Source organism: Dendrobates tinctorius, unplaced genomic scaffold (genome assembly GCF_039654945.1).
Source record: "Dendrobates tinctorius isolate UK_male_01 unplaced genomic scaffold, ASM3965494v1 ptg000003l, whole genome shotgun sequence".
In the NCBI taxonomy this organism is placed as follows: domain Eukaryota; kingdom Metazoa; phylum Chordata; class Amphibia; order Anura; family Dendrobatidae; genus Dendrobates; species Dendrobates tinctorius.
The window spans coordinates 27,626,816-27,649,833 of record NW_027361671.1 but is presented as its reverse complement, the minus strand read 5'-3'; the positions used below and the strand labels follow the sequence as shown (position 1 = coordinate 27,649,833).

The window sequence follows — 23,018 nt, the reverse complement described above, 5'->3', positions numbered from 1 at the left end:
CATAGTAAGACCAACTGTTGCAACACCCAAACAACTGGGGAAGACGATGCAGTAAGGCCATTGATCGCACACACCACGCCCATATTATCGCAGTTAAAACGCATGCGCCGATCCCGAAACTCCCGTCCCCACAGATGTACGGCTACGAGAATCGGAAAGATCTCCAACAAAGTGATGTTGCGTATCAAGCCGTCCGCAATCCTCTCATTGGGCCACTGGGACGCGCACCACTGCCCCCGAAAGTAGGCCTCAAATCCGACACCGCCAGCTGTGTCCGTGAACAACTCCAACGCCTCGCTGCTGACCACCTCTTCCATCACCAACGAACGGCCGTTGTACCTTTCTAGGAAAGACTCCCAAATCACCAAATCTGCCCTGAGTTCCGCCGACAATCTGATGAAATGATGCGGGGCTCGAATACCCGCAGTCGCACTTGCCAGACGACGTGAAAAAACTCGCCCCATCGGCATAACTTGACATGCTAAGTTGAGCTTCCCCAACAAAGAGTGGAGATCACGCAATGACAATTTTTTTACCCGGCGCGCACAGACCACCTCCGCCCGTAAATCAGCCAACTTATCCTCAGGCAGCCGGAACTCCCAACTCAACGTGTCAATGACAATTCCCAAAAAACGCAAGCATGTACTGGGGCCTTCGGTTTTTCCAGGCGCGAGTGGAACTCCAAAACGCTCCGCCACCCACTCAATGGCCTGTAACATTCTCTCACAACACAAAGAATCGGCCAGGCCCACACACAAAAAGTCATCCAAGTAATGAATGACCGAATCGAAACCGGAAACATCACGCACGACCCACTCCAAAAAAGGAACTGAAGGCTTCAAAATACGCACAGGACAGCGAACATCCCATGGGTAGACACCTGTGCACAAAAAATATGCCTTCCCAATAACAACCCAGCAACTTCATGCTATCCGGGTGGACCGGCAGCAATCGAAATGCAGATTCAACATCCGTTTTAGCCATGAGGGCACCCCGACCACATTTCCGCACCCACCGTGCTGCTTCATCAAAGGAGGAGTAAACCACCGAACAGATCTCTGGATCGATACCGTCGTTAACAGACCCCCCACGTGGATATGACAAATGCTGAATAAGCCGAAACTTATTCGGCTCTTTCTTCGGAACCACTCCCAGAGGGGAAACCACCAAATGGGGGAGAAGCAAAGGGGCCAGCCATACGGCCCAACGAAACCTCCTTTCCCAGTTTTTCTGAAACCACCGAGCCATGTAACAAGGCTGAACGCAGATTTTTTAAAACCTGCGGAATTGCAAAATGGGGGTGAGGGATAACAAAACCATCTTTAAAACCTGCGTACAGCAATGCCGCCTTCTCCCTGTCCCCATATCTATTTAGTATTTAGTTAAGGGACCATCTTTTCCAGCTTCACTGGAGTCTCCCCCTTGGGAATTACTACAGCTAGTTCTGGGCTTCCCTTTCTTGAAACACTTGGCGGCTCCATGCGAAGCGCTATTGCAGTTGGAGCAAAGATGTTTGAATTTGCAGTTCGCCCCGAACTTACACTGGCCGTCGTTGAACTGCCAGCACACCCCCAACTTATGACTCCTCGTTTGACCTTGCCCGCCTCCGACACAGGAACTGCTGCTACTCTGGCTGGTACTTCCAGCCCCCCCCGTGAAAGGAGCTCCCAAACTTGTTTTGGGCTATGACTCGCATCCACAACCCAATGTCCTTCTGGTCCCAGCGGATAGCCGGACGGACAGCCATCCTCTGCCGGAATTGCTCGCCGTAGCGCAACCAAGCCTGCCTCCTGTAAACCCTATAGGCCTCCCCAATGGCATCAAAATAACGCCGAGCAATTGTCGGGGGACTATTCCCTAATGACGCTTGCCAAGATAGCAAACACCTGTTGCCAATTAACAAACGTTTGAGGGATCAAACGCCACCTGCGCTTTTCTTCATCCTCCTTTTTGCCATCATCCTTCTTACCCTTATCCAAATTAAATTTCTCTAGTGGTAACAAGGAAAATATTTCCACGTACTCATCCTTCCAAATGCGCTCCTTTACTTCCTTCTTCAAATGAGCCCCCAACTGGCCTTCAAAACAAACGTACACCTCCCCATGCGCTCTGTCGTCCAAATGCACACAACATTCTTTTTCCATCTCAGTCTGCACCGACACCGCCTCGCTTGCGCGCCCGGCCGGATCTGACCCGCTCTGCCCCGCAGGACTCCCAACTTGTACCCCAACCCAAGCTGCTACCGGTGAAGGAGCGACGAGACCCCGCTCCAGACGTGACACCAAATTACGCATTTCCGTAAGCACTTCGCTGACACCGCCTACTACGGCTACGCCACCGAACCCCAACCCCCCCACTGACACCGAGGGATGACAAACAGGGGACACGGAGCCATACTCACCAGGCTGCGAGGGGGCTGTGTGCCCTCCAGCCGGAAAACCTGGATCCGCGGATGTAACTTCGCCAGCTTGCTGTCGACCTCTGGTACTCCCCACAGGAGGAGCCAGATGGGGGTGACTGAGCCCCCCGGGGGACCCCGATGGCGGGACCCCGGATACGGATCCTGGCCGGGACACCATGCGTCGAGTTCCTGCTGCCACGCCTGGATCCAGCAGGGAAGCATGCATGGCCCCCCGCTGCGCCTCCAGGCCACCCGAAAAGAGTCCATCGCCACCGTCTATGGGCATCACTGGTGCCGGCCCTGCAGGGGAGCAGGCCGCGACCCTGCTGCTGCAGCGTCCTCCTCCTCCTTGTGCAGTCCCTGAAGCGGACCGCCAATGCGAGGCCCCCTCGCCGCGGCCCCCCGCCGCACCCGATGTCCCCCCACTGCTAGGGGACGGTGGTGGCAGCCCTGCTAGGCTGCAGGCCGATGATCCCCCGACAATCGCCCCCCTGCTTGAGGGGGAGGCAGGCCGCGCGGCGTGGAGGCTCCTGCCGTGGCCCCCCGCTGTTCCTGGTGCCTGCCGCCGCCCGGCACATGACAGGCCCGCCCCCCACCTGGATCCAGGCTGCGGCCTAGTCACCGCTGTGGGCCCTCGCCTGGCCTGTTGATTCCTCCCAGGCCGGGTAGCGGCGGTGGGAACAGAACGCAGCGCCCGGCCTGGAGGGTCCCGGGAGGGGCTCCTGCTGCGCCGCGAGGCCCTGGGAGCTGAATCAGGTGAGAGCCGCTCGGGAGGCCTCACCCGTCTGTAACGCCGCTCCCTCACCGCTCCTGAAGCCGACTGCCCGGATTTCCCTGGCACAATCCCCGTCACCTGTGACGCCAGCCAGCCTGGGGGCTGCGACCGCGCCGCCGTCCGCAGCTGCTCCAGAAGCCGCTCTACCTCGGCCATGGTAAGTGGAATCCCCGTCTCTGTGGTCACTGCTTCTTGCTAGGGAGCTGGATCCAAAGAGGAGGGGGACACCCCCACCCCTCCACTATATACTCCCCCAGCTCCCCTCCTCCCGGGTACTCCCCCTGTGTACCTCACCACCCCCCCGTCATGCTGGCCTCCACCTATGCCTCCTTTGGGAGGGTGGGGAGGCTCAGCTCTGGACATTTGTTTTGTAGCAATCACCTCATGTAAATTTAATCTAGTCAAGCCTACTTCTAGTTTCCTTCTATTTCTATTGTCAGGAAGCCTAAATCCTCAAAACATCAGGAGCTGTATTCCAGTAGCTGGCTACATCTCAGAGTAATAAATGTGAATGGGGGTAATGCGACTTTGACAAGCAAGTCGCAAAAAAAAATCCAACGTGGTGGAACTTCTTGCGACTCGCTTGTCACAGTTACAGTACTCTCAAGTTCACAACGCTACCCTGTTCATTAGTATGGTGCTATGACATAGCTGTGATACCCAGCAAACTTTGGTTGCACACCAGATGTCGTGGCCAAAGTCACCATGTAGCCCCCTACATGAGTTCAGATAGATCAATATATACACAGAGTGGTCCCTGTAGTGCAACATACAGGGTCTTTGGTTATTATTGCTGTACTTAGTACTACAGCTGTTTCCTGTTCAGGTTAGCAATTTTTGTTCTGTATATCATTAAGGGACATTTATCTATCCAGTCCTTCGATAGGCCATGTATTTGTTTCTAGAAAACTTAAGGTTAATTAAAAGTACTTATATGATCGATAACTAAACATGTGAATGGAATTTCAGAGCTGGGAAAGTAAAAGGAAGTTTAGGAGAAAATGTACGAGAAAACACTTACTGTTTTATTTATTATGCTTTGCACTATGCGGGACACGTGTGCTAGTTCTTCAGCATCTTTCAATTTTTCTTCAAGATGATGTTCTAGAAGTTGCCATTGTGAGGCACCTATATCAACACAGCATTGTTATAGCTACAAGAGTCACCAGTGACAACAGACTCTATATTATAAGTATACTATACTCTACTTTGAACGTATACACTGACGGGCAAAAAGGTAACAATATTTTAAATTTTGACTTTCAGGCTTCATATCTCCACCCAATCCAAAATCGACATTACAATAACAAGAAAAACACATAACAGTGTATATAATCAGTAGAGATGTAAATGGATAACTGTGGTACCTGAGTAAATGAACTGAAGGATGTCAGGTAAACATTTATGGAAGAGAGGGTCTCTAACAATGACTCTCACTGGAGAAGACTTCTTAGCAGAGACCGCCGGCACCTGGTACACGGAGAACAGGGATTCGACTGACTTTTGTGAGCAAGAGTCGGGCACGTCTTTCATGGATATCACACCAAACAGCAGCCTAAATACGGAGCTCACACTACATAGCACGACTCTGTGAGCAGCAGATATCGGACTCAAGTCAGCAGTGCAGAAAACCACATCCACGCACTGGCAGTGATCCAGCAGCTTTTTAATATCAGCAATATATTGCGAGGGCTCATCGTTCAAGGAAGGCATCTTTTCTGTCAAAAAATAAAACACAGAGCTTATAAGTAACATCAATTCTTCTGGTAAATAATATTTCTTTTGTGAGGGACACTGCTTTAATTGGATCATTAATGGTAAGATTTTCTCAGAAACAGTGCCACACTGTCTATGACCAAACCCTTTATTTCAACTCAGTCTCATTCAGATGAATGGGACTGAAATGCAAGCCCAGACTGTTAAAGTGACCTGCCAACAAAGTGTGAGCAGTTTTAGCTCTTAGTTTTTTCCCATTGCTCCCTTGAGTATTAACGTTAAAATAAAAATCTGCCATATAGTTTCAGAGATATGGGCCAATTTTATGGTCTTTACCAAGGAAGATGGTGCTCAAAGTATAATGCAGAGCAGTCTACAAACACTCCCCAGAGGATCATGTGAGCTATGCCCCCTTGTAAAGACCATAAAAATTAGCACTAAATAAAAGAATCTTTGGAACCATATGGCAGATATAAAAAGGAAAAACAAAAAATACTCATGGAAGCAGCAGGAAAAAAATAAGAGCAATAAAAACGAAAATAGACACTTTTTGCTTTGATGACAGGTCCTCTTTAAAAAGCATACCCTTTAAACAACCCATTTAAAGGGATAACCTGACCCTTATTAATGCAATATGTTATAAGAATAACATTGTAAATTTGAAATATAAAAAATGGATACTGGATGTGAAAACTGTACAGAGATGTATTTCATATACGTATACATATAAGTATTCAGGTGAAAAAGTACATTGTTTAATTATATTATCTGTGCTAATAAAATAGTTACTAAATTAGCAAATGCCGAAAAATCTCTAAACTGAAATTTGGAAGTAATAGTCAATTTCTTAGAAGATATGAACAGTCCCAGCATAGACACAGCCATTCTTGATACAAGAGTAGTATATTGAGTCATGAAGAATTTCAAAGATCCATGATTACAAAATGGATTCTACAGTATGTCCAATTCATAGTCCAATAATTGATTTCTGAGATATCTTAGATGCTGAAAAGTGCAAGACTGAAGATTAGAGATGGGGTGGACCCCTGGATGTTCGGGTCCAGCGGGTTCGACCGAACAGTTAAAAAAAAAAGTTTGGGTTTGTGTACCAGAAAAGTACCCAGACGCCATTCAATTGAATGGGAAGCCCAAACATCCAGTGTTTGCCATGCTGTCATCTGCTTCTGATCGGCAGTAAAACCATTATTGCCGGTCAGACAGCCACGGTTCACAATGACAAATGACAGCTTGAGCCTTGCTAAAGTTGACAGCTAAGAGTTGCATTCTGCAGCTGTCAGTTTTGCCTGGCTGGTTATAAAAATATAGGGGAACCAATGCATTTTTTTTAATTATTACTATTTATTTTGAGCTCAGGAGCCAGCTGATCAATAATCCCATCAGCCGCCATCTGCTCTCGCTGTTATTAGTGGCAGCAGGCGTTGGCTGATCGGGAGTAGTATTCCCATCAGCCGACGCCAGTGACCGGAGGTAAACATTTTCTTACTGCGCTTGCGCTGTCATCAATTAGATGAAGTGAGTTCACTGGCTGTGAACTCCCAAGACCTGTTTGACGGCACCATGAGCAGGAGAACTTTCTCAAGCTCAGGGTTCCCTCAGACAGGAGTTCACAGGGAGACACTGAGCACACGATACTCAGTGTCTCTGCTGGATGGCAGGCTGTATGGTCTTATAATGCAACCATGCAGCCTGCCATCTAGATGTAGCAGAGATAGACCTATCGTGGGACAAATGGATTATTTATTTTTTTTTTTTAACTCTTTTGCAGAAGACAATGGCATCGGTGGAATACGCGAGGTAGCAAGTATGGTTTAATTAAGATTTATTAAAGGAGTCCGTGTCATTTTTTCAATTAAAGGACTTTTTCTGTGTGTGTGTGTGTTTTTATACGATATGACTATGTGGTTAGTAATGGGGGCGTCTTATTGACGCCTCTCCATTACTAACTTTGGGGCTTGATGTCACCTGACAATACAAATGTGACATCAACCCACCAACTGTCATCCCACTTGCCACAGCTAAAGGGAATGTGGGAAGAGCGAGGCTAAGTGCCAGAATTGGCACATCCTAGAGATGCACCTTTTCTAGCCTGGGGGGGTGCCAATATCCATGGCCCCTTCCTAAGTTATTAATATTAGCTGTCTGTATATCCTTTGCTGGTTACTAATTATAGGGGGACCCTACATCATTTTTTTAGGGTCCCCCATTTTAATAGCCAGTAAAGGCTAAGTATACAGTTGTGAGCTGATATTAATAGCCTGTGAAGCTCCATGGGTGTTACCTCCTTCCCAGGCTATAAACATCGGCTTTCCCTCTGCTGGTTAAGAAAATTATGCAGGAGCCCATGCCATTTTTTCCAGAAAAGTATTTTTTTTATTAATTAAATACATGTACAGTAAGCTGCACACACACACACTGCACCAATTGTATATGTCACTGACATCTGTATTATATTATACCTATATGTGCATTTACTGTATGTAATCAATCTCTTCTATCCTGTTGGCTCCTGCAATGATTTTACACTAGCGGCTGCTGAATTGCCAGCTATTCTTAGATCTATCCATGTAATATATATACGGTCCGAGTGCTGTGAGATTTATCGCACCCATAGGCTTGCATTGGAGAGTCTCGGCTGAGTCTCGGAGCCAATCGCAGCATGCTGCGATTTTACATTTGCCGAATACGCCTGAGAAAATAAACGCTGATGTGAGCTGCCCCATAGTTCAACACTGGGCCGAGTGCTATGCGATGTTTTCTCGCATAGTATTAGGCAGCATTCTACGGTAGTGTGACTCCGGCCTAAAATAGATACTTTACCAGGTTGCCGCAGTTTGGGAGGATAAACCTTAAGGTCTTGATTCTTCTTTTTCCTTTTAGTTACAGTGGATTTTCTGTTCATAGCCTGCCTTACAAAGTATTCCAGCTGAAAATCAAAGTAAAAGACAATAATGGTGAAATTTGGGAGAAGTTTCTGCCTATGAAGATGCCTTTCTTACTAGAGATGGATAAGGCACATTGATATTTGCTTAGGTTAATCAATTCCTTAATTATGAGTTTGCCACTTTTGTATTAAAAAATCACGTTTTACATAGGCCTGGTCTTCAAAGTGCCATTTTGTAAGCATTTGTATAATGATCTCGCAGTCTCATTATCACATAGGCTCTGGGCCAGGCTAGACAGCAGCTCTGATAGAGTAACATATAGTCAGCACTCAGGACCATTTTCTGTTGCTCTGTGTTACGTAAAAGATCCAATGCACATAAAATAGATAACAGCACCCCGTGGTACTTTACTGTCTATATGAATGCTAAAAGCTGAATTTTCAATAAAACCGTTTCCTTGATTGCCCCGTGGGTGCCATGGTTACAGAAACTTGATAGCATGATGGCTGTCCGGTGGAATGCTTTTTCTGTGTGCTATCGAATATGTACTCAATTTTACAATTGATTAAAGTGTATTTCAAGAATAGATCAAGTTCTCTCTGGAAATCATTTGCTAACAATTTGGCTTGAAATTTGCTTACAAATGTTGGTTTGATGCTCTTTATGCTTTAGGTTCTATCGTAAGTTAAGTATTAGTCCGCAAGACATGAACTTTGGTAGAAAGCAATTGCACAGCTAATGTGTGTTTGCTACAGCCCCAAAACATGGTTCAGTGCAGTGTGAGCAAAATCTGACTATGCTTGAAAAGGACAGACCATTCTAATGTATGTCTGAAGTCTGCAGTGCTGGATGTAATGTTCTGATGGACATGTAAACCTGCACAAATAACTGTATTGTTCACTTGCTTCCTAATGCAAATTTCAACACCTTTTAAATAATCTTGATTAAAATGTTCCAACATTTTGCTGCAGAGTGTCTGTAAGTGCTTTGTGGGGAAGGTGACTTGACGGACAGACTTGACTGGAAGTAGGAGGGGACGATGTGTGCACTACAGTCGGAGATTAGTAATGACAGAAAGGTAACAGCAGGGAAAGACAGAAAAGGGAGTGCAGTACCGAAATTTGACAAGATGGCAGGGGGGAGTGTAGTTCAGGACTTAACATCAGCTTACGGCTATAGAAACTGCTTAGTCATGGGGGGCGGGGAGATAGGAACCCAGGAGGGGAATTCCCAGTGAGAGAGGGGATAAATAGGACAGGTTGGGGTTCCAGAGAGGCTAGTCCCAGGAGGAGCTCAGCAGAGCAAGACTCAGGACAGAAGATGGAGAACAGTGAAAAGCTCGACCAGGGGACTGACAGGAGAAGACAGTCAGGGGGGTGGCCCTGACACGACTTACCGCAGGACAGACGAGGCCCCAGGGGTACCGATTGGACGACGACCTCGGGCAGGTGAAGCGCTGGCGGTAGATTGGTCTAGGACAGCCCCAGCGAAAATCCGCGAGGGACGTCATCACGACTAAAGGAAAGGTGAAAGGTACCCGGGCCTGGAAACGGAGAGCTGTAAAGGAACTGCGGTGCATGGCTAAGGTCGTCAGGAGGACGGCCAATAAACCCAGATCTGTTACAACTGAATTCTGCCTCTGTCTCGTCTTTGCATCGTCCAGTCTTGGTAAGCAGTGGACCACCCCCCAATCTGGCCCCCTACCATATTTGGCGTAGTCGGCAGGATCGCCGCCGCTAATATGACATCTTCCGCGGCAGGCCTGCGCCTGGAGAACCCAAAAGGACTGAGCTGCGCACCTGTGGATTACAAGTTTGCTCCCCTGTGGATTACAAGTTTGCTCGCCTGTGTATTACAAATCTGAGACTCTGTTCCGGACCATTGGCTGTCATCGGAGGATTCGGAACGGAAAAAAAAAAAAAAAACTTTGCGAGATGGTGCCCAAGTGGAATACCAATTGGGACTGTGGCTGGACCCATCCAAAGAAAACCCGAATGAGACTCTGTGCCCCTGCCACGCTGGTGACCTGCGAGCAGGAGGGGGGTGGCGCTGAAGTGGATTACCTGGGGCGGCCGCTAATGGAACTGTTGCCGACTGTCCCTGCGGAACTATCTGGCTTGGAGGCTGGTTCTGCTGAGGGGCGGGATGAAGAGCAGCGGCGGACGCCAGACAACGGGAGCTACGGAGGAGCAGCGGAGGCCAGCTGCTTCCCAGACCGACTTCTGGGAGAGCGGAGAAACAACCTGCAGAAAGCCGCGGCACCGGGGAAGGTGATAGTTCCCCCATCGGCTCCGCAAGCAGCCCCCACCACGCGGCCTCCCATTTTCCAGCGGCCCCGGTTGCGGAGGGCTCTGTGGCCTCCGCTGGGCCGACCGACACTCTCACCCACCACCGAGCCACGCCGCCCGGCGGCGCATCGGCCTGTATCGCCGGTGCGGAACCAGCCCGTGGCCGACGCTGCTGCGTTCCACCTGGCATCAGCGGTTTACCACCCGAAGCCTGCCGCCACTCTGGCCTCCCCTACGGCCTCCTCACCAGTGCCGGCCGCCACTCCGGCCCCATCTGCGACTCCGGTTGCAGCCTGCTCCGCGGCCGCCTCTGGTTCGATTGCGGCGCCAGCCGCGGCCTACCCGGCGGCACCCGCGGCCGCCTCTGCCTCGCTCATGGTTCTAGCTGCGGCCTGCTCACCGATGTCCGGGGCCGCCTCTGCCGCACTCCATACCGCGGCTGCGGCCTGCCCATCAAGGTCCGCGGCTGCTCCGGCCCCACTCCGGATTGCGGCTTCGGCCAGGTCATCGGGCTCCGCCGCCTTTGCGGAGCCATCTGCCATCCACACTAGCAGGCCCCAGCTTCGCCACTCCGCTTCTCACCGGTCAACGACCCCCGGTCCCTCACCTGCGGTTGGAACTGCAGGAGCTGGGGGCCGGATGGAGCGAAGCCACCACGTCGACAGAGATGAGTGCATCCATGCCACCACCGGTGGTGGACTGCTGGTCCCCAAGTAGAGAAATGGCGCGGAAAGCGCGCCGTGGAACCACTTTTGGCCCCTTCTATCCCTTTTGACTCATCTCTCAGGGGGGAGATGACCCCTGAGCCCTGGGCAAAAAGAATACTCGGGGCTCAGGAACAGTCGAGACATCCCGGGAACCTCACGGCTGTGGGGTTCCCCTGCTGGACTGGCGCAACATCGGCCATCAGGAGATTGCCCGGACTGTCGGGATTTCGCTGCACCGTTGTGCAGGCCCCAAGAGGACAGTTCGACGTCCAAGATAAGGGACATGTTTTATTGTTGATTGTTTGATCCTGGCATAGCAGGGATATGGGAGAGGAAGTACTCATGTTAAAGGGAGGGGGAGTATTTATGTTCTGTTTTAAAATGTTATGTTAAAAGAAAAGAAAAAAAAAACGACAAAAAACAAACAAAAAAAAAAAAAAGGGGGTTACTCCGGTTGAGTAACTCCTATTGTTATTAAAGTAGAGGTAATGGTAGACTAAAAGTTGAATTAATGTGTAGTATGTATAGAAAAAATGTGTGTGTAACAAAAAGAAAAATGTGTGTGTAACAGGTCCCGGGTACGAGGTAGATGTAACGAAGACGCCGACCATGACTCTTTTAAGTGAAGGACGAAGAGAGGAAAGATATCGAAACAGACAGTGGTCCGTCAGTCAGGTCCCCGACACCACGGACACACCAAAAGGACGGGCGGGCGCCAATAATGACCTGGTAGGCAAAAGGCCTTGGTCCTGGCATTCCGGGTAGTTGAAGGAAGTAGTAGGGGAGAGTAGTGGGAGGTACACGCCGTACAGTAGTCCGGGTGGACCTCGCCAACCTGAAAGAAGTTGTCACATGGCGTGCACGCCGGCGAGTAGCAGTAGGCTGCTCGGAGCATGGTGCTCCCAGTTTGGTTTGACCCCCATGTGCGGCGGGGTGGCCCAACGACCCGTCCGACAACAGACTGTGGACAAGCTTTAGGACGACGTAGGTAGGGAGTACGATTGTCGGGACGACAATGGACAAAGGAAGGGGGAGTGTGGGGAAGGTGACTTGACGGACAGACTTGACTGGAAGTATGAGGGGACGATGTGTGCACTACTGACGGAGATTGGTAATGACAGAAAGGTAACAGCAGGGAAAGACAGAAAAGGGAGTGCAGTACCGAAATTTGACAAGATGGCAGGGGGGAGTGTAGTTCAGGACTTAACATCAGCTTACGGCTATAGAAACTGCTTAGTCATGGGGGCCGGGGAGATAGGAACCCAGGAGGGGAATTTCCAGTGAGAGAGGGGATAAATAGGACTGGTTAGGGTTCCAGAGAGGCTAGTCCCGGGAGGAGCTCAGCAGAGGAAGACTCAGGACAGAAGACGGAGAACAGTGAAGAGCTCGACCAGGGGACTGACAGGAGAAGACAGTCAGGGGGGTGGCCCTGACACGACGTACCGCAGGACAGACGAGGCCCCAGGGGTACCGATAGGACGACGACCTCGGGCAGGTGAAGCGCTGGCGGTAGATTGGTCTAGGACAGCCCCAGCGAAAGATCTGCGAGGGACGTCATCACAACTAAAGGAAAGGTGAAAGGTACCCGGGCCTGGAAACGGAGAGCTGTAAAGGAACTGTGGTGCATGGCTAAGGTCGTCAGGAGGACGGCCAATAAACCCGGATCTGTTACAACTGAATTCTGCCTCCGTCTCGTCTTTGCATCGTCCGGTCGTGGTAAGTAGTGGACCACCCCCAATCCGGCCCCCTACCACAGCTTCATCCAACCTGAGTGATGTGCAAAAATGTTACAAATCTGTAGAGATCCTGCTTTAGATAGTTCTCTCTATTCTCTCCTGCCTTCCCCTATTGTTAGAAAGAGCAGCAGGGATGGGAAGAGAGTTGTGCATAGTTCTCAATTGTGTGGAGAGGGGGGAAAATAGCGACAGTCTCAAGGAGGGCAGAAAACCAGCTGTGCATAATGAGGAAAGCACATCAAGAGCAAAATAAGTACAGGATAGAAGCTGTGCTGTTACATGAACTATTGACGGCAGCATCCTGGATGCTATAAACCTCAAATTCAGCCAATATTATTGTGAGAGACAGTCCCATAAGAGAAAAAAATGAAAACTAGATTTGCAAGCTTTATATCAGGGGCTCTAAAAAGGAATGAATAAATGAATGAAGATCAGTTACTGACATGTAAACATATTTTTTTCTATGTCAAAACGTGGCCATAGCCATTAAAGGAAATTTGTCAAGAGGGTTTTGCTACCCCATCTAAGAACAGGATTATGAGACAGAAACCCTGATTCCATCAATGTTATCGCTTACTGGCTGCTTGATACAGTTTTACCAAAATCACTGTTTTATCTGCTTCAAATCAGCCACTGATTGGCAGATTTCTATGTTCCCTGTGTATAGGCAGAAAGCTGCCAATCAGTAGTGGGGATGGAGTTATAGAAAGCTCAAATATGGAAGACTACATGACAACAGTTTTACTAGTCATCTAGTGATAATTTCCTGCTAAAAAAAAGTTCAAAAATGGCAGTAAGGAACCAGCAAATAATTTTAATAAAAACATTACACACTTCTATTTTTGCAATTTATAAAATTGGACAGCTTTTAAAAAACAGCGAGTAAACAAAACAAAAAAAATGAGAGTAGAAAGAGCCCACAGACAACACTGCCCAGGGGTCCTTTTCTGGGTCCATCCCAGCACTAGACTGAGCTACCTTTCCGGAATTCTATTGTAAGTAAATTTGTGATTAACACTAACTGCACCGAGTTCTGTTTGAAACGTTTCTTTATACAACTCAGTGCGCTGTAATGTTTTTTCTCAATTACAGAAGTCCTATGAGGGAGCCTATACAAATTGTTTTTGGTTTGCAAAATGGATCAGTATTCTCCTTTAGTGAGTCTTCCACTCGGTCACAAAAGTAAATATTTTGTAAAGTCTATAGACTGCGAACGTACCAGTGGTTCAAAGAATGTTTCAACATAGGTGCAATGAAACATATGTATTTCTAGGTATGTACCACCTATGTCCCTGGACAGTTGAATCAGCTCTGAAGCAGGAACACAATCCTCTACGAGTGAGCTGCACATGGGGCAGGTGCATGGAGACTCATCTAAAAAAAAAAAAAAAAACATTTAATAACTCATCAATGATGACGGTTTTTTATTTTCTAGAATAATTGTTTCTTATTTTCTAGAATAATGAAATGCAGACATAGAATGAGATTTTTGGTTCTCACACATCTTTTGCAGTCCACAAACCCATGCAGTCATCCATTTCTTTTTTTTTTTAATGACAATTACATACATACTTTCAAATTGAACTTTCCTGAACAAATTTTATTGAAAAGATTTTCCCATAAATTTTCAGGATAAAAACACCATTCTGCTGTTATAAAAAGAATTACGAAGAATACACTTTTCATAACTAGATTTAACCACTTCACCCAAGAGCCTGTTTCCACCTTCCCGTCATAGCCAAATTTTACAATTCTAACCAGTGTAATTTTATGTAGTAAAAACTCTGGAACGGTTCAACGGATCCCACTGATTCTGAGTGTATTTTGTGGCATATTGTACTGCATGATAGTGGTCAAATTTGATCAATATGAATTGCTTTTATTGTGAAAATATCGGAAATTTGGGGAAAATTTTCAAACTTTTAATTTTGATGCCTTTAAACTAGTGTGTTATATCACACAAAATAGTCACTGTAATAAATAACATTTATCACTTGTCTAACCTTACATCTGCATCATTTTTTAAATATATTTTTAGTTAGGAAGTTAGATTGGTTAAATGTTTATCAATAATTTCTCATTTTTCCATCAAAATGTACAAAACCATTTTTTTAAGGTACATCACATTTTAATTGATTTTGAGGGGCGTGTGTGACACAAAATAACCAAAAGTGACACCACTCTAAAAACTGAGCTGAGGGAGGTGATATAGGTTGGTGCTGAGCCATGGAGAGCTTAATGGGTGGGTGCCATAAGATTATATTGAACTCTGTAGTGGATGGGCAACCAGGATGGATTGGAGAGGGAAGAGTTTAGTAAGAGGGAGACCAGTTAGTAGAGAGCTGCAATAGTCTAGACAAAAATGAATAAGAGCAACAGTAGGAGCTTTTGCAGAGTCAAAGATAAGAAAACGTCGAATTCTAGATATGGTTTTGAGGTGTAGGTGACATGAGCGAGCCAGTGATCAGATGTGGGGAGTGAAGGAAAGATCTGAGTCAAATATGACACCAAGACAGCGTGCATGTTGCTGGGGAGTAATGGCAGAACCACACATGGAAATGGTCATATCGGCATAGAAAGTTTAATGGAGGATACACTAGGAGTTCAGATTTTGACAGACTCAGTTTCAGATAGAGAGGAAATGATGTTAGACACTCAGAAACAATCACTGGTATTTTGTAATAATGCAGGGGCGATGTTAGGAGACAATGTGTCTAATTGGGTGTCATCAGCATAGAGATGGTACTGAAACCAAATCTACTGATTGTTTGCCCAATATTGGCAGTGTATAAGGAGGAAAGGAGGAGGCCTAGGACTGAACCCGGAGGAATCCCGACAGTAAGAGGAGCCAGCAAAAGATACAATGAAGGAGGGGTCAGAGAGGTAGGAGGAGAACCAGGAGAGAGCAGCATCTTTAAGGTCAACACAATGTAGCATAGTGAGGAGGAGCTGGTGATCCTCAGTGTCAAATGCTGAAGAGAGATCTAGGAGAATCAGAAGGGAGTATTGAACATTAGAATTAGCTGTTAGTAGATCATTAGAGACTTTACTAAAGGCAGGTTCAGTAGAGTGTTTGAAGTGGAAACCAGATTGTACAGGGTCAAGAAGAAAGTGATCTGAGAGATAGCGGATCAGACAGGAGTAGACCAAGCATACCAGGAGTCTGGATATGAAGGGAAGATTAGAGACAGGTCTGTAGTTTGCAGCACAGATCTGGTCCAGATATTTTTTAAGTATTGAATGCATTCTGGTGTGTTTAAATGAGGGAAAGATACCAGATGAGAGAGATTAAATATTTTAATTATGTGAGTGGTAACAGCTGGAGAAAGAGACTGGAGAAGATGTGAGGGAATAGGGTTACTGGTGCAGGTAGTAGGGTGAGAAGATGCAAGGAGCCTGGTCACTTCTTTTTCCATGACTGGTTCAAAAACAGAAAGTGAGCTACAGTCATGGCCAAAAGTTTTGAGAATGACACAAATATTAATTTTTACAAAGTCTACTGCTTCATTTTTTCTAATGGCAATTTGCATATACTCCAGAATGTTATAAAGAGTGATCAGCTTAACAGCAATTACTTGCAAAGTCAATATTTGCCTAGAAAATGAACTTTATCCCCCAAAACACATTTCAACATCATTGCAGCCCTGCCTTAAAAGGACCAGCTAACATCGTTTCAGTGATTGCTCCATTAACACAGGTGTGGGTGTTGATGAGGACAGGGCTGGAGATCAATCTGTCATGATTAAGTGAGAATGACACCACTGGACACTTTAAAAGGAGGCTGGTGCTTGGCATCATTGTTTCTCTTCTGTTAACCATGGTTATCTCTAAAGAAACACGTGCAGTCATCATTGCACAGTTGCACTGCACAAAAATGGCCTAACAGGGAAGAGTATCACAGCTAGAAAGATTGCACCTCAGTTAATCTATCGCATCATCAAGAACTTCAAGGAGAGAGGTTCCCTTGTTGCCAAAAAGGCTCCAGGGCGCCCAAGAAAGACCAGCAAGCGCCAGGACCGTCTCTTAAAAGTGTTTCAGCTGCGGGATCGGGCTACCAGCAGTGCAGAGCTTGCTCAGGAATGGCAGCAGGCAGGTGTGAGTGCATCTGCACGCACTGTGAGGCGGAGACTCTTGGAGCAAGGCCTGGTCTCAAGGAGGGTAGCAAAGAAGCCACTTCTCTCCAGGAAAAATATCATGGACAGACTGATATTCTGCAAGAGGTACAGGGAGTGGACTGCTGAGGACTGGGGTAAAGTCATTTTCTCTGATGAATCCCCTTTTCGATTGTTTGGGACATCTGGAAAACGGCTTATTCGGAGACCAGGTGAGCGCTACCACCAGTCTTGTCTCATGCCAACTGTCAAGCATCCTGAAACCATTCATGTTGTGAGTTCATTTTCCCCTCCGTCACTGAGGCCTGGTGAACTCCCTATTCTAGTGAAGGAAGGTAGTGAGCCTGATTATCAGGCACCTGGGACTAATGAAGACGATTGGCTGAGTGGAGTCACTGACTGGATTTAAGGCAGCCTACACCCTTTCTGCCCTGCGGGTGATTTCTCTGTGGACTCTTGGACACCAGTCTGATTCCTGCTCTCCTAAAGCTAAGTTTTCTGTTTTGCCTTTCTGCATTTAAGATTTGTTTTTGTTTTTCTTGCTTTTTGGATTCTGCCACTCCCTGCTGGAGTGTGCAGTGTTCCGTAAGCTCTGTCTTCTGAAAGTACCTGAGTGCTGATTTAGTTTTGAAGCTTAGTTGCTTCAGGGACATTTTTATATCAGCTTGTTGGCTTTTGTCTCTGATAGGGTTTTGGCAGATTGCAGACAGCAGCCTTCCTATCCGTTCCTATCTAGGTAGTTTTTGGGCCCCGTCTTTGCTCAGCCTGTCTTTCTGTCTGTGTAAGTGTTTTCATCTTGCTTCACCGTCATTATATGTGGGGGGCTGCCTATTGCTTTGGGGTCTGCTCTGGGCCAGTTAGATTTCCCCTTTCCTTCTTTAGGCCTATGTATCTCTCCGGCTGTGATCGAGGGGTCTAGGTCATCGTAGGAACCCCCCACGGCTACTGCTAGTTGTGTTGATAGGTTCAGGGGTCTGCAATCTGATAGTTGCCAACTTCTCTGGTTTTCTGGACTTAGCTAGCATTTCTGTTTTTCCCTCCTACTGTGACTCAATCATAACACATTCATGTGTGGGGTTGCTTCGCAGCCAAGGGAATGGGCTCTCTCTCAGTCTTGCCTAAAAACACAGCCATGAATAAAGAATGGTACCAGAATGTCCTCCAAGAGCAACTTCTCCCAACCGTCCAAGAGCAGTTTGGCGATCAACAATGCCTTTTTCAACATGATGGAGCACCTTGCCATAAAGCAAAGGTGATAACTAAATGGCTCAGGGAACAAAACATAGAGATTTTGGGACCATGGCCTGGAAACTCCCCAGATCTTAATCCCATTGAGAACTTGTGGTCAATCATCAAGAGACGGGTGGACAAACAAAAACCTTCAAATTCAGACAAAATAAAAGCATTGATTTTGCAAGAATGGACTGCTATCAGTCAGGATTTGATCTAGAAGTTGATTGAGAGCATGCCAGGGAGAATTGCTGAGGTCCTGAAGAAGAAGGGTCAACACTGCAAATATTGACTTGCTGCATTAACTCATTCTAACTGACAATATAACCTTTTGCTACTCATAATATGATTGCAATTATATTTCTGTATGTGATAAAAACATCTGACAAACACACATAAAAAGCAGAGGCCAGCAGATCATGTGAAAATATAATATTTGTGTCATTCTCAAAACTTTTGGCCATGACTGTAGATGCTGTACAGGAGGGAGAACAATGCATGACATTAGAAGATTGGGAGAAAATTTCCTGTCAGATATGGTCAATTTTTTCTTTCAAATAATTGGCCTGATCATCAGCGCTGAGGTTGGTGGAAAATGTATTTGCAAGACATGCAAGGTTGTCGCTGTCTGTGCAATGTTGTTCTATATGTAAGAGACACAGCTTTATCAAGGGCACTTAACAGTGTTTCATTATAATGTTTCAGTTCAGGACATGTGAGGGAAGAGATTGTGGCCAATGATGACTGCAAATTCTTCATAAGTTTCTGGGTATTAATGGCACGTACAGTATATTTTTAGAAGTATGGAAAGTGGGGGTGTCCTGAGTGGGGTGACAGAAAATAAAAAGAAGGTTGTGGTCAGAGAGAGAGAGAGGAGTTCGTAAAATCATGTATTGAGCAGAGCTGGGAGAAGACCAGGTCCAGCGTATTTCCGTCTCCATGTGTAGGAGACTTAGTAAGCTGTGAAAGGCTGAAAAAAGAGGTTAGAGAAAGAAGATGAGTGGCAGATGGGGAGAAGGGATCACCAAAAGGGATGTTAAAGCCTGCCATGATGAGAATGAGGATGTCATAGGATAGAAAATGTGGAAGCCCGGTGGCAAAGTGATCCAGCAACTGATGTGAGGGGCCTTGCTGGGAGAAGGGCCGGAAAAGTCTGGCAGTGTGGACTTCAAAATAAGGGAAGATAAATGAGGGTACTAGGGGAAGATAATCTCAAAAGTACATTTTGTTGAAATGAGCAGACTAACACCTCCACCTGGTCTGTTGTCAGGTCTCGAGGTATGAGAAAAATGTAGGGCACGATATAAGAGTGCAGCAACGGCGGTGGTAATCAACTGCTGGATCCAGGTTTCAGTAAGAGCCAGAACGTTAAAAGAATTAGGAAGTGAAAAGTCATGGATGTATCAGAGTATGTTGCACGCTGACAGGGAGTTCCAGAGGACACAATTAAAAGAGACAGAAGGCATATAGGGAACAGTAAAAAGATTTTCCGAGTTCTTTAGTGTAGCAGGGAAGGAGTTAAACTTACTATTACAAAAATGTTTGGGATTAGGAGGAGAATATAGTGAGTGAGCAGATAGTTAAGTGATTTGTGAGAGCATTTCTTATGCAGTATGGTGGGAGTGAATGGATGTGTGGTTTAAGATTGTTAAAAGAGTGTGAGAGATTACATACTGTAGGAGAGGAGAGAGGGGCTGATATGGATGGAGTATACAGTGTTTGTGAAAGGAAGGTAGAGTAATTGCAGCAGCCAGAACAAAAATGGCACAAAACATATCGTGAGTACCTTTTGCAATGCAGATGACCTGGAAAAAAGTTTCTTTAGGTGTCCAGCGTGTCTTTCTGGTATCCTGCCCTATCCAACTGCCATGTTTAACTGCCCTGGAACTTTGAAAAATATGGCGCTTGGATAATATCTGCACAAGGGCCTCCCCGTGGCTAGGTCCAAATATAAAGAAAAATATTCCTAGTAACATGAATGATTACTTTCACCCTTCCTTCCTCTTGAATGTGTTTCAGAGGAGCATCAGTATCATCATAGAGATGTTCTTAGCTGTTTGTGGGCTGAGATGGGTAGATTTTCTATGGACAGCTTCTCAAAGAAATATGGACACAATTTTTTATACAGACATATTAACAATAGTAAATCATTAAGATTAGAAGTAATACATGTCTACGGCCCATAATTCTGATATAAAGACATCAGCTGCATTCACTGTTAACTGTAAAAGGTTGAGAAATACAGTAATAAAAATCTGTACAAGTCTCTCCAGTTTAACCCCTTACTGACATTTTCTGTACATATACAGTGCAAGGCCGTAGCTGGTGTATGTAAAGAACTCACAGGGTGAGCAACAGCTCAGCCATCTGATCTGGGCAGGGGCTGGATGAACTGTCAGTATTTTGAGTGGCAGTCCAAAGGCCAATCAGGACAGAGGCAAGCTGGGCTTCTGCCAGGTGTCTCCCGTTCTAGGTGATTACCTGGCTATTTAGCTGGCTGTCAATAAATGATTATTGCCAATTGTAGCCTTAGCTCGGTGCTGTGTGCGTGCCTTGTTTTCCAATGCTCCATTTCTGATTTTTTGCTGTCTGATCTTAAACCTTGGCTTTGACCAGCTGTTTCCCTAGCCCCTTTGTCTTGATCTGCTACATTCCTCGAATTCGGATCTTGGACTGTGACCTGACTACACCTTTGACTTACCCCTCTGCTTATAATGAGCTCCCTTCGTATCTAACCCGGAACCTCTTGACTACCCTGTGTCACAGCTTTTCTGTGACTTTTGTGATGTAGCGTGACACAAACAAGGCATAAAGTGCTTTGTGCGTGGCAGAGCATTTAATGAGTCTCTGCCTATCAAAGTTGTTTAGCAGCCTAGCCCCAGGCTCTTTAGCTTGATTAATAGCTCACTTTATAATTTCCTTGCCTAATGCTGCTCTTACACGGGCAGAGAGCTATCAATCAAGCTAAAGAAGCTAGTACTGGGAGGAAGAACAACCTCTGAGAGAATCATGATTTAGGCATAGAGACCCTGAATCAAACAATGTACCACTTATTTTACTGGATACAGCAGTTGTGACACAATCAGATTTTATATTTAGCATGTAGCAGAGCCGAGAAAGCTAACTTCGCTCACACCAGGCTCTGCATGCACATAGTCAATTGATAGTGAGCGCCTCATCACAGGAGGTGCAGTCGGACTAGCAGTCACGTGCGCATCAGAACTGGCAATGATAATGTCCAACTGATAAAACCTTCACTGTAAGTAAACAACTACACAGTTTGATAAGAGACACCTCATAGATTTCTGTATTTTAATCCCTACCTCATTCTGTCCTCAGGTTACATAGCAAAAACCTGCAGACAGATACCCTTGCTGCGGCACATCCTCTTCCTAGCTTATCAGGTAAAATGCTGCACAATTGGTAACTTTGTGCCTGTGCAGTTCAGTTACTTATACTTAACAGCATTTTCCACTTTTACTAAAGTGGTGCACAAACATTTGCACAGATGTGAATCAAAGATCACAAATGGACCTCACCCTTCCTGGGTACAGCGTTGGCTACTTGCTGCTGCTCTCTCCTCTCTGTATTGGCTGTAGCAGTGATATTGTTACTACAGCACCTGTCACCATTGCAATCAAACGCTGAACTAAGGCTGGAGTCACACATAGCGACTCACCAGCGATCCTGGCAACGATATCAATGTGTCAGGATCGCTGGTGAATCGCTATGTGATCACTGGTGAGCTGTCAAACACACAGCTTCACCAGCAATCAGCACAGTGACGCCCAGCACCCGGCGTCGCTGTGCACGTTAGTAACCAGCGCGCTGATGCAGGAAGCTGGTAACTAACGTACACATCGGGTATCCAAGGGACGCACGTCCCTTGGATACCCGATGTGTACATTAGTTACCAGCAGATCGCTGGTCTCCCGCCTGTCACACGTAGCGATGCGTGGTGGCCAGCGGGAGACCAGCGACCAAAAAAAAAGTCCTGGCCTTTTCTGCAGCGATCAGCGATACCGGCAGGGGGGCCGGTCGCTGATCGCTGTCACACACAGCGATCTCGCTAGTGAGACCGCTGCTGTGTCACAAAAATTGTGACTCAGCAGCGATCTCACTAGCGAGATCGCTATGTGTGACGGGGCCTTAAGTGGTTGATCTATATATATATAATTGCCTTAAATTGTCCGTCATCCACTTCCATCTGGAAGTCCCCGAATCCCACAAGCCACTGCGCCGCACCGGAAGTACGCTGACCGCCATATTGGAATACCCGAGTGATGGGTATTCCAATATGGCACCCGCTGGTGGTACCAGGCGCTTCCACAGTACCACCATTGGGACACTGCCGGGATCGCCCCGCCGCTGCTGGACCCCCCCACCGAAACCGCCGCTGCCTGCCCACCCACCTCCTTCACAGCCGGCAAGAAAGACCGTGGCTTGCGGCCTGTGCTGGAGATGGGGTGCGGGCTCCCTCTGGTGGCGCCGCACCCCATCTCCAGCACAGGCCGCAAGTCGCAGTCTTTCCTGCCGGCTGGCCGCCGCCAGGACCCCCCACCGCCGCTGGCCACTATGTACACACACACACGTACGTACACACTCACGCGTACACACTCACGCGTACACACACACACACACGTACTCACATACACACACATACTCACATACAGTACACACACGTATTCATATACACACACGTACTCACATACAGTACACACACACACGTACTCACATACACACACGTACTCATACACACACACACGTACTCATATACACACACACTCACATACACGTACTAACATACATACACACACACGTACTCACATACACACACACACATACTCAAACACACACAAATGTACTCACATACACACACGTACTCACATGTACTCCCATCTCCAGCACAGGCCGCAAACCACCCTCTTTCCTGCCGGCTGTGACTGTACGGAGGTGGGTGGGCAAGCAGCTGCGGGATACACATACGTACACACACACAATGTACGTACACACACACACACATATGTACACACACACACTTATCTCCCGATGCGATAGCATCGGGCACACCTCTAGTGTCATTTATATGAGCAGAGCTCAGTAATTGGCTGCGACGGTGACACACACTGCAGTCGTTAAGCCACCACTAC

General features: G+C 46.9%; 1 protein-coding gene across 2 annotated transcripts in view; it reads right to left on the bottom strand.

Moving 5' to 3' along the window:
• RHOBTB3 (Rho related BTB domain containing 3) overlaps positions 1-23,018 on the bottom strand; it is a 96,277-nt gene that overhangs the window by 52,525 nt on the left and 20,734 nt on the right. For both annotated transcript variants that reach the window (XM_073541433.1, XM_073541400.1), the window contains exons 4-7: positions 13,746-13,900; positions 7,731-7,836; positions 4,544-4,894; positions 4,198-4,304 (exon numbers count right to left, since the gene is read on the bottom strand). In XM_073541433.1, coding sequence (XP_073397534.1) covers positions 4,198-4,304; positions 4,544-4,894; positions 7,731-7,836; positions 13,746-13,900 — 719 coding nt within the window. The remainder of the gene's footprint in view (positions 1-4,197; positions 4,305-4,543; positions 4,895-7,730; positions 7,837-13,745; positions 13,901-23,018) is intronic.